Source organism: Gymnoscopelus braueri, assembly GCF_963280865.1.
Source record: "Gymnoscopelus braueri genome assembly, chromosome: 8".
In the NCBI taxonomy this organism is placed as follows: Eukaryota; Metazoa; Chordata; class Actinopteri; order Myctophiformes; family Myctophidae; genus Gymnoscopelus; species Gymnoscopelus braueri.
Window position 1 is genome coordinate 8,939,410 of NC_137609.1, and position 12,900 is coordinate 8,952,309.

Consider the following 12,900-nt stretch of genomic DNA (forward strand, 5'->3'; position numbering starts at 1 on the left):
ATCATTGTGACTCCAGGGTCTCCAGGCACCGGTTATACAGTATGTGGGGAGAACTGGCAGTGTGTTAATGGCGTGACGGAATCCCGGTCCAGCCAACCAACCAAACCCTTTGATGTTCAGCAAAACGCCGCCTCTATGGGTCCCCTTATCGGCCCCCCCGGCCCCCTGGCCGCCCCATCTGGCAACGGAAGCAGTATGAAAACAAACGCTAAGCGTTATGTTGTTGACAACGAGGTGGGAAGGAAGTGAGAGAGAGAGGAGAGAGGAAACAGGAAAAAGAATGAGGCTCAGCAGAGGAACCCATGCTGAGATGAATGAACATACAGTTCTGGCTGGTCTGTAGGTCTGTACAATGTGAACCGGAATCTCATCACCTACAGTATACCTGGGTCAGATACAGTGGTGGAAAAAGTACTCAAATGTTTTACTTAAGTAAAAGTATCAATGCTGCAATGTAGAAGTACTCTGTTACAAGTAAAAGTCCGGAATTCAAAATGTAGGTTTGTATATAGATGTAGTGGAGTAGAAGTAAAAGTACTGGAAATTGGAAATACTCAAGTACAAATACCTCAAATTTGTACTTGAGTACATGTACTTAGTTACTTTCCACCAATGAGTGTTAGGTCTGTAGGTCTGTACAATGTGAACCAATCTGAATCTCATCACCTAGACCTGGGTCAGATAGTTCCGCATTGGTTTCTTAAAGCAATGGTTCTCAAACTTGTTCATATTGTCAAGGACCCCCAAATTCACATTTCACATGTTCACAATCAACCCTCCATCTGGGCTCGCTCAGAGAGTAGAGCTACTCCGCACCGCTGCGTGTGAGAACCAATCAGCGGCTGCTAGGGGCGGGATCTTGGCGAGACCGGATGTGAAGCCATCGAGAAGCGTTTATTGCGTTGTTGTTCTTCCACGATTCATCATGGTTGAATAGTATACAAAAGAACTGCTGGCGCAGCTACTATACGTCATATAGACACGTCAATATGATTGGTTTATTAGACGGTGATAGACAGACGGTCCCATCCAATCACCTGCCAAGTAGCTTGAAAAAAAGGGACCGCCCCTTCATCGATTATGCTACCGAGGTCCCAGCCTGTGAAACAAATGTGACGCAAGCTTCTTCCATCTGAGTCAGGTTACGACGGACCCCCATGTGAAAATATTTGGTGCCGCCCAGGAACCCCCAGAAGAGAACATTTGTTTAAAAAATAATCTAAATAATAAAACATTTTAACAGCCAAAGTATAAGTGGTTAAAATGGTTGTGATGCAATACTAAATAATTTAGCTGGGGGTCTCCGGACCCCACTTTGAGAACCACTGTCTTAAAGGAATGATGGCTGTCTTCAAAACAACTTTGAAGTTGACCACGTTTAACCAGGACGGGGCATTTCAGAGACCTTTTCAGCAGTGTTGGTTGTCACACAAATTCAAGTCAGATATCAGTATTGTCAATATTGGTCCATAGTAGCCAATCACCAAGTATCATTTATAAGTTATTTTAATCAGATACAAAAAAGCCAATTAACCCTTTAAGACCGGGAAAGCATCTGTGTGATTTCTTTGGCTATATTAAAAAATAGCAGATATACAAGCTCATAGCACAGCACCCAGTGCTATTTTTGAAAAATCTTTAACATTTGTGCAAATCTTTTAATATATGTTTTTTAAAGCGAACATTTGTAAAATATGTTGTTCCAGGGACCCCCAGAAGCAAAGATTTGAGTTAAAAAAAGTTCGCTTTAAAAATATATATATTCAAATATTTGCACACATTTTCAAGATTTTTCAAAAATAGCAGATCTACAAGCTCATAGCGTGTCACTCTGTGCCGCGCTATGAGCTTGTATATCTGCTATTTTTGAATAGCCAAAGTATAAAATAATGGTTTATGTGGTTACACAGATGTGTTCCCGGTCTTAGGTTAATTACAAGACAATGCCACGAGCACCAGAGTCTTTCAGGACAATGGTTATTAGGGAAACCTTCAGTAATAACTGCCTGTCATTCCATCACGCCACATCCTACCCTTTGGTACTCCAACTCCATGTTACATTGCCCAGGGGTCCCAGCTAAATTATTGCCAGTTTGGAACCAAATGGACCCTTACAAGTGTGTAACTCCGAGAGCATACAAATGGACCCTTAGAGGTCATTCATTACACACCAAGAGCGACGTGAATAAACAATACAAAAAAGCGTTGTGATTATTTCACCATCAAACTATTATTTTGCTGATGCGGCGATGCCTCATTCATCATAGGTTGATGATCTTATTTGTGCTGGAAAAATGTATTAGTTGCTTCATCCGTGGCCCCTTGCATAACAAACCGGGGGTCCTTGAAATGTAAAAAAGTTTGATAATCACTTTGTGCCATCTGACCCAGATCTGCTGCCCACATGCTTTTGTTCTGTGCTAACCTGAGCAAAGGACGCATAATACTAGAACCAACATTCAAGAGGTTATGTGAATATTAGTGGCAATAGCTGGTAGTCTTTGTTTTGTAAGAAAGTCCTGTTGGAGGTATACTGTATATCCTAGACCTAGGCAATAATACCTATAATGTATTGGATGGGGGCATGGTGTCTGTGTGTGTGTGTGGGGCGCACACACACACACACACACACACACACACACAGTATGTGTGTGGTGGGGGGGGGTCCTGTGCCTGCTGATTGGCCTGCTGAGGCGGCTCTTCTGGTTGGTCAAGACGGTCGCCGTGCTCTGGCTGTTCGGCCTGATCGTCAGCGACGGCTCCGCCCCCCGTGGCGGTGCGGCTCGCCAGATTGGTGCTCACCTGCGTCCTGCTGGGCCTCGCCGGCGGAGGGGGAGGGGCCTCGTAGGCGGTCGCCATGGAGACGCGTCTGAGCGGTCTGGAAGGTCGTCTGATGGTCGTAGAGAAACAGAAGATGGAGTGAAGACTGGAGGTCGTCTCTGATTGGTGGAAACCTCGTACGTCCAAATATCCTTACTTTAAAAATGTTTAAGTTATGCCAATTATTTCCTCCCGTCCAACACTCCCTGCTGACAGGCTCCGCCCCGGCTTCCCTCCCCTGAACACCTGAACCTGAACCTGAACCTGAACCTGAACCAGACAATAAAGCGGAGGGTTATAGAAAAAAATAAACAGGCAGCTGAAATATTACAGAAAGATTGAGAGAGGGAGGAAGGGGTGGAGCTAGAGAGAGGAAGGGGCGAAGCTAGAGGGGGGCGAAGCTGGAGGGGTGGAGCTAGAGATAAAGGGGTGGAGCTAGAGGGGCGGAGCTAGAGGGGCGGAGCTAGAGAGGGGTAGGGTAGGGGCGGAGCAAGAACGAAAGGGGTGGAGCTAGAGAGAGAGGAAGGGGTGGAGCAAGACAGAAAGGGGTGGAGCTAGAGGGGTGACAACACTAACACTATAATATAGAGACACTAATATAGAGACACTATAGATGGGTTTCCGCGCGACGTCATCACAGAGCAGAGTGCGCAATCTGCGCATGCTTGGGGTAGAACGAACCGGAAGCGCCCTTCACTCTGTTGTTTTGTTCGGGATTTAGATAGGCATAATGCTGCTATTATAGGCATAATAGGCATAATGCTGCTATTATATACAAACAGATCCAACTTCCGACAAATCATTTTTATTGAGTAAAGAAGATATTACAAACTGCATAATTTAATCTACTTTCATTAAACCCGGTGAAGACCATTTCTTTTATGAATGTACAATGGCCAGAGCTGCTGCGGGTAATAGCGCCCTCTACAGGCTCGTCCCTCCACTGCGCGCGCATCATCCTCTCATGTTTACAAACAGGAAACCCATCTATAATAGACAACACTATAATATAGAGACATTAAAACACTTATAGAGACACTATAATATAGAGACACTAACACTATAATATAGAGACACTAACACTATAATATGACACTATAATAGACAACACTATAATATAGAGACATTAAAACACTTATAGAGACACTATAATATAGAGACACTAACACTATAATATAGAGACACTAACACTATAATATGACACTATAATAGACAACACTATAATATAGAGACACTAAAACACTGTAATAGACAACACTAACACTATAATATAGAGACACTAATATAGAGACACTATAATAGACAACACTATAATATAGAGACATTAAAACACTGTAATAGACAACACTAACACTAGAATATAGAGACACAGACACTATAATAGACAACACTATAATATAGAGACACTAAAACACTGTAATAGACAACACTAACACTAGAATATAGAGACACAGACACTATAATAGACAACACTATAATATAGAGACATTAAAACACTTATAGAGACACTATAATATAGAGACACTAACACTATAATATAGAGACACTAACACTATAATATGACACTATAATAGACAACACTATAATATAGAGACACTAAAACACTAATAGACAACACTAACACTATAATATAGAGACACAGACACTATAATAGACAACACTATAATATAGAGACATTAAAACACTGTAATAGACAACACTAACACTATAATATAGAGACACTAATATAGAGACACTATAATAGACAACACTATAATATAGAGACACTAATATAGAGACACTATAATAGACAACACTATAATATAGAGACACTAAAACACTGTAATAGACAACACTAACACTATAATATAGAGACACAGACACTATAATAGACAACACTATAATATAGAGACACTAAAACACTGTAATAGACAACACTAACACTAGAATATAGAGACACTAATATAGAGACACTATAATAGACAACACTATAATATAGAGACACTAATATAGAGACACTATAATAGACAACACTATAATATAGAGACACTAAAACACTGTAATAGACAACACTAACACTAGAATATAGAGACACTAATATAGAGACACTATAATAGACAACACTATAATATAGAGACACTAATATAGAGACACTATAATAGACAACACTATAATATAGAGACACTAAAACACTGTAATAGACAACACTAACACTAGAATATAGAGACACAGACACTATAATAGACAACACTATAATATAGAGACACTATAATAGACAACACTATAATATAGAGACACTAATATAGAGACACTATAATAGACAACACTAAAATATAGAGACACTAATATAGAGACACTATAATAGACAACACTATAATATAGAGACACTAAAACACTGTAATAGACAACACTAACACTAGAATATAGAGACACAGACACTATAATAGACAACACTATAATATAGAGACACTAAAACACTGTAATAGACAACACTAACACTAGAATATAGAGACACAGACACTATAATAGACAACACTATAATATAGAGACACTAATATAGAGACACTATAATAGACAACACTATAATATAGAGACACTAAAACACTGTAATAGACAACACTAACACTAGAATATAGAGACACTAATATAGAGACACTATAATAGACAACACTATAATATAGAGACACTAAAACACTGTAATAGACAACACTAACACTAGAATATAGAGACACAGACACTATAATAGACAACACTATAATATAGAGACACTAAAACACTAATAGAGACACTATAATATAGAGACACTATAATAGACAACACTATAATATAGACATCAAAACACTAATAGAGACACATATAGAGACACTATAATAGACAACACTATAATATAGAGACACTAAAACACTAATAGAGACACTATAATATAGAGACACTATAATAGACAACACTATAATATAGAGACACTAAAACACTAATAGAGACACTATAATATAGAAACACTAACACTATAATACAGAGACACTAACACTACTTAGTATAAAAAAGGGCTAAAGTGGTTAATGTATGTAGTCATGCCGACCAATCACGGCACAGGGAAATACATGTTCTTGGCCACCGAGGCTCGAGTTTAATAGGGCGTTGCCGCGAATTAAAATGAGTTGTAGGCAGTTTCTCAAGAAGTCCATTTAGACCTGGGGTCTAAATGGACCCTTACAGGTCTGTAACTGAGTGTACACATGGACCCGTATGTCCATTTGGTTCCATTTGTACACTGTCAGAGTTACGGACCTGTAAGGGTCCATTTGGATCGACTGGAGGCCCCCCAGAAACAGTTGATACATTGTGTTGATAAAAGCTCACAAGATGCTAGTATCCTAGGCAACAGCAGCAAGTAAACAATGAACAAAAACAACTAAACAAAATAATCAACAAACAAAGCAAAAAATCTATGTTTTTCTTCCAAAATGTCCGTTTCAGTTCACATCATTGTTAACGTGCTTTATCAGACTGACACACAGATGACAGAAAACTCCCAACAAAATGGAATGTTTTGGACGGCGAATAAACTATGAATTATTGTCTTTTCTTGATGAATCTAATAATCAAGACCCCCCCCCCCCCCATGTTTATCAACAATATGACAAAACAATACATGTTTTCATAATCAACTGATTAACCACTTAAAGGGATAGTTCACCCAAAAAATACGTTTTCTCTATGTATTACTCACCCCATGGAGACTTGAATTCATGGATATTTTTACATTTTTGTCACATTCCTAAGCCAATAATTTGATGACCGGCAGCGGTTCTGGTATGAGAGACAAAGAATCTAGAGATTCTAGAGGTTAGGTGTAGGATGTGCTACGTAGACATAATATATCCACACAGACAGTGTAGGATGGTGAACTACAACTAAACCCTGATCATTAACTTAAAGGAGAGATCCAGACATTTTAAGTGTTATCTTTGATGTGTCGCTAATCACTCACCAACATTGAAAGGGATGCTGAGTTATTCCAGAGAGTCCCCTGTCGTCCAGTCTGTCGACCCCCTCCGTTGGCATAATGGGAGCCTGTGTAAGAGTGAAAATCGTCTATTATAACCGATGCAAAGTTAGTTTTTTCTCTACTACTGCTCATCGTGGAGTCTCATGATACTCAAACGTGCACTGAATGTCGCGAACGAGCCAGGTTCTTCCACAGAACAAAAAAAAAGAAAATTTAGACCAGCTTGATCACAGTGGAAAGTAAGTTCTTACACTTCAGAGGCTTTGCTGTGATTAGAGCAGGGGCCACAGTGACCCCAAGGCCCCACACTCTGTGTTACTGCGGTGGCTGCAGATCGGGGCTGCATGGCAGCAGGAGCCTGGATGAGCTTCGGCTGTCCACTCCTGCTGAGATCCAGGACCTTATTTGTCGAGGGCCAAACTGTCTGGGTCGTTTCTTCCTCTCTGGGCCGTTTCTTCACCTTCAGCCATAGCTTCCTGTCCTCTCTTGTCAGCACCGAAGACAAGGATGATGAAGATTAGTTAGGACAGTAATTTAATTAGTTAGGTTAGTTATCCATTATAATTATCTTTTTTATGATCTGTGACCAGTATGAACTTAACACTGGGAAGAGGCAGGGTGAAGGCAGGTATCCTTGTTCTTTTAAAAGTATTTTAGTTGTGATGTGAATGTTATTAGTATAGTCTGATGGCTACTCATCAAGGACACAGTGATGTTGTGATGCACTTTGAGCAGCAGAACAACATCCATTCTGAGGCTGTGGTTCAACAAGGTACATTGTAGTGCTTTGTACCTTACAGTTTCAGCTTAGTGTCATTCATTCTCACACATTGTTTTATATTACATCGGTGACATGGGCAGCTGGCCAGGGAGCCAACATGTGAGAGGCAGGACAAAAGAAACATGCACTGCCACTTCAGTGCCATCATCTCTTAACCCCAAGAACACCTCAGTTCCATCACTTCCCTTTGCTTTGCGGAATAGTTTATCATTCACAAACTCAAAACTTCCAACTTTGACAACACTGTCAGTGTATGCAAGCTTCTCTAACTGTTGTCTCCACCTTTCACTGACTGGACGCCATTTCTGTCGTGGGGGTGGTGATGGATCCATGTCTTTACTTCAGAACAGCTATGGAGACAAATAAATTATTATTTTCTAAAATTATTTTGACAAAATCATCAAAGTGAATACAGGTGCATACAGTCAAAGGTATAGACACCAGATATCGCTTTCATACATCTGATTCTGCATAGATTTATTTGAGACTTTTTTTTTTCAGGAAACATGATACAATGCAGGCTGTCAAGTAGGTACAACATGTAGAATGCTGGTTGCAACAATGCCTTCCAATAGCAACACCTCAACTAAATTCTATTATAAAAATCATCTGGTCTAGTTCTCATAACAAAAGCTACAAAACAGGATTGTTGTGTAGAAAAGTCAACCTCTGGAAACAGAGTCCAAAACCTCTTTTTATGCCTGAACCTACTGGCATTGTGACACGTTATGAGCTTGTAGATTTGCTATTTTCAAAAGGTTTTGACAAATGTTGTTCTCTTATGGATGTACCTGGCAGCAAATATTATCAGATTAGAGTCCATGGCCAAATAATACATATCAATATGGGGTCCTTGACATGAATCAGTCCATTAAACCACTGATTAAATGAACAAACTCACCTGTCATATCATCACTGTCTCCAGATGTTTACCTGTCATATCATCACTGTCTCCAGATGTTTACCTGTCATATCATCACTGTCTCCAGATGTTTACCTGTCATATCATCACTGTCTCCAGATGTTTACCTATCATATCATCACTGTCTCCAGATGTTTACCTGTCATATCATCACTGTCTCCAGATGTTTACCTGTCATATCACTGTCAGGTGGAAAACTGTTACTTTCCAGAAGCTGTGTTTCCAGAGCTGTAGAAACAACACAACTGCACCTCACAGTGTCCACTAGAGGGCGACACAGACCATGGAATGAAAACAGAGGCATCCTGAGAGATCAAAGTGTTTCAGCTCAATCTGAACCAATATCTGGATTTATTAAATCAAATAAATAAACACATGGAACTGTTTAAACACAACATCCATTGGTTAATCATCCTAATGAAAATAATAATTATTATTTATGATGCAATTTATATTAGAAACAATTCTCAAGGTGCTACACAGTAAAAACTAAAAGTCTAATAGCTCCTCTGATCAAGGGAGAATTCCCCTTGCTGATAAGTTGTTGGCCTTCCATGCGGGAGACCTGAGTTCGCTATTAATTTAAAAAAGGAGTCTTGCACATTGTCTTCACTTACAAAACTATTTATTAGTGTTTTGGTTATACTATTTATTACAGCAGTGGTTCTCAACCTGTGGGTCGGGAGCCCCAGGGGGGTCCCCACATGATTTTGGGAGGGTCCCCAGATGACAGTGAAGTGATGATGATTTAAGGACTTTTAAGACCTTTTTATCTTTTTTATCAAAAGTAATCAACAAACTATACTATAAAACATTGGCCAAATTGTTAAATAACATAAAGAGGCAAATATTTTCACAATATTTATCTGTGGAATGGAGTCAAACAAAATGGGGGGGCCCCAGTTAAAATATGATTATTTCGGGGGTCACGGCCTGAAAAGGTTGAGAACCACTGTATTACAGTACAATGTTTTGGTCAAATTATCTTCAAGTATCTGAATAAAGTCAAAAGTTTAAAAAAAGTGTCTCGGGAACACAGCATCCTGTTGATGTGTCCATGAGCAAAGCATTGCACCTGTCACTGTCATTGTCCATTTACTTTGAAGTTGCTCGATGTCATAAAAAGATAACAGTTACATATAATGATCCAACTTGCTCTTAAAACTTCATCAGATCATCAGTAAAAAAGAAGAAGCAGATACGTCTAGACAGACATTGGAGGTATTTTAAGTCAATCCTTCAACCCAAGATGTTCAGAGAGGAATGGGTCGATCTCACAGAGAATCTTTATCATGATTGAACTTGCAGCAGATCCTTTGTTCCTCACTGCATCGATGACAAACGGGCCTTATCGCCTTAGCATCCCGTTGAACTCGTCCAGCTCAGGGTCTTTTAACACTTTCTTCTCCAAAAGTTTGTCAAGGAGACATTTGAGATTACCTTGTGAAATACCTTTGATGAAGTTGATCCGCACAGAGAACAGTCTCTCTTCTGGAAGAATATGTAAGTGATGAAAACAAGAATCTGATTTTGAAACGTTTTCTGACTCCTCCACTTGATGCCTCCAGTGTGGCTACAGCCTTTATAACCAATTGTATTTATTTAACTTTCATTGAACCAGTATAGTATAAACCCATGGGACAAAGCCTCTTTTACGAGCTTTGTCAGAGTGATAAAATACATGACAAATGACAACCATATAACATATAAATACATGACAGTACAGGACAAATGACAACCATATAACATCCGTACAACAGAGAATACCTAGAAAGCTCAAAGACAGTATAATTGAGATTATATTTTAATTCTATTTTTAAAGAACAGATGAAGAAAGACACCAGTATGAAACTAAAAACATGTTTTAAAATTGTCTACACATCAAAGCAGGAGCAGTTGCTGGTAGTAATGTCCTTTTAAAACTCCTAAAGTTTGCGATTTGTTTATAAAGTAATCAATCAAACAAACAAACAGTACAGCAGTATCATTACACAGGCTTGTTTCCATTGTGGTCCTATGTAGGCCTATTCAATTAATCAAGAGGAAGACTAAAAAGTAATTGATGGAATAATTGCTGAGAACATAATGTATAGGACAGCCCTAGTTTCTATGAGACCATCCAGGTACACATACCTGTTCCTGACCCATAGAGGACATGCTGGGTGAGGACTCTGACTAATCAGAATCACAATCAGTATCAGAAGACAAGGAGATGACACTGATCTGACCCATAGAGCACATGCTGGGAGAGGACCCTGAAGACAAGGAGGTGACCCTCATCTGGCTGCTGGTCAACATGGAGACGTTGTTGAGGTCATTCTGCTGGGCGAGCTGGGCAGACTGATGACTGAGGAGAGAGAATAGAAGATGAGGAGATGAGGACAGTTCATTTTGTGATTGAATACTTTATTAGTCAGAAATGTAAACATCACGTGGTACAGTCAGACATTAAGGCTAAAAGGATAACACAGAACTTCTGATGAACGTTTCCCAGCTAAACAGCCGTTCACACCAAGCACCATAACTATAACGATAACAATTAATATGTTGTTTTAAAAATCATCCTAACTGAAGTGGATGGCAGACACAATAATAATAATATTAATAATAATAATACATTTAATTATTCTTTCACAAATCTCAAAGTGCTACAGGGTTTAAAAACAAGGGCAAAAAAAAAGGCAAAAAGAAAAAGGCAAAAAAAAACATAAGACCCTACTAGAGGTAAAAAGTAGATTAAAACTAAAACCAAGGCATAGGGGAAAAACTAAATAAGGAAAAGGATACAACTAAGAAAATGCTTTGTTAGGTAGGTTTTTAGTCCACCTATAACAACTATAACGACAATGATAGCCATGAACAATATCATTTGTTTCACTGAGCAATTGTATGAAAGATAGAACCTCTGCCAGCCAGACTGCAGACTGTGGGCAGTGCATTTGTTTATAGAACGTTATACAGAACAAAGTGAGTTTATTTTTTTCTGATAATTGACTCTTAGTGACTTTATTCTCACCTGTTGCCTCCCACGTTGCCCTGTGGACAGCCAATCATATCAGGGGAGCCCTGGGAGGGCGTGGTGCCCTGGCCCTGCTGCATCATGGGGGATTGGGGGGAGAGCAGGGGGCTCATACCTGCAGTGGAGAGACAGAGAGCAGTCAGCCAGGCTGAGGTACCACTCACTTCACTGAATGCTATCAACATGGCCACCCTCCCCTCCATTGAGTTCAATGGAGAGGTGGCGCCATCTTGTGAGGTTTGCAGCTGTTACTTTCAATGGTGTGACATCACATTCTCTTTCTGTTATAGTTCCAACAACCAATCACCAAAGACAATACATCTGATGCCATGAATGTGACTGAATGTTACAGTTTGTACACCGATTTTTTTTTCTGAGGTTAAGTAAATGTAGCATAATTAAATCTGTTATTAGCAATACAAATGTAAGTATGTCCATTTACATGGAATATGTCAAGTATTACGTCAATCATCACTTATTAAAAATCTCCTCCGCACCATGGGCGACCAGGCCTACTGTTACACAGCCCCATGTCTGTGGAATGCCTTCCCTGACCACCTGAGAGCACCACAGTCCACTGATACTTTTAAAAATTACTGTTTTTCGTACTGAGTTTTAATTTCTAATTTTGGCCCTTTAGTTTAGCCTAGTTGGGTCTCTTGTAATTGTTTTGTTGCCTATGCTGTTTTTATGCCATGCTTTTAATCTGTAGCACTCTGAGATTCGTGAGAATGTAAAGTGCGTTATAAATAAAATGTATTATTATTATTATTATTTATTCCTCAAATTGTTTTATTTACTTAATCCCAGCCAATCAAAATTGAGTAAATTGTACAGGCATTAATACCATAGAGTTATAGATTAATACCTGTACATTGTCCTGAATCACGTGATATTCTCCAATAACAAGAAGGACCCGCCCTTTTGAAAAAGTTTCAGACAGAAGACGGTCGCCATTTCCCACCTGTTTCCGCCTACAACTTCAGCTCCGGTTACCAGTTTATAACTTTAAGGTAAGAATAAAATTAGCTCAGCATTTGATTGAGGTCCAGTTTAGCAAGTGGCTACAAGATGTGTTGTTCTTAAAACAGAGCGCTGACATGTTCTATTATAAGAAACATCAAAGCAGATGCACATGTTAAATAAACACAACGCTTTTTTGGAGTGGCTATTTCTGATACTAATGCATACGATGTACATGCTTATGCATTTACAATAGAGGATCATCTATTTGCTGTTTAAATTTAAAGGATAGAACAGTGAAGTAGCTCATTTGGTTTCAATCTCATAATTTTGCGGGTGCGTTGGTGAATGTAGATTTGTACTTGGTATTACGACGGTGTTGCGCTTCGAAAATAGCTGACCAACAA

At 39.2% G+C, this 12,900-nt stretch overlaps 1 protein-coding gene across 1 annotated transcript in view; it reads right to left on the reverse strand.

Moving 5' to 3' along the window:
- Positions 1-10,665: 10,665 nt before the first annotated feature.
- The window catches only part of LOC308090618 (nuclear receptor coactivator 2-like), a 124,677-nt gene continuing 122,442 nt past the window's right edge, over positions 10,666-12,900 (reverse strand). Inside the window, exons 4-5 of the mRNA XM_080435864.1 lie at positions 11,528-11,645; positions 10,666-10,858 (exon numbers count right to left, since the gene is read on the reverse strand). Coding sequence (XP_080291990.1) covers positions 10,687-10,858; positions 11,528-11,645 — 290 coding nt within the window. The 3' untranslated portion in view covers positions 10,666-10,686. The remainder of the gene's footprint in view (positions 10,859-11,527; positions 11,646-12,900) is intronic.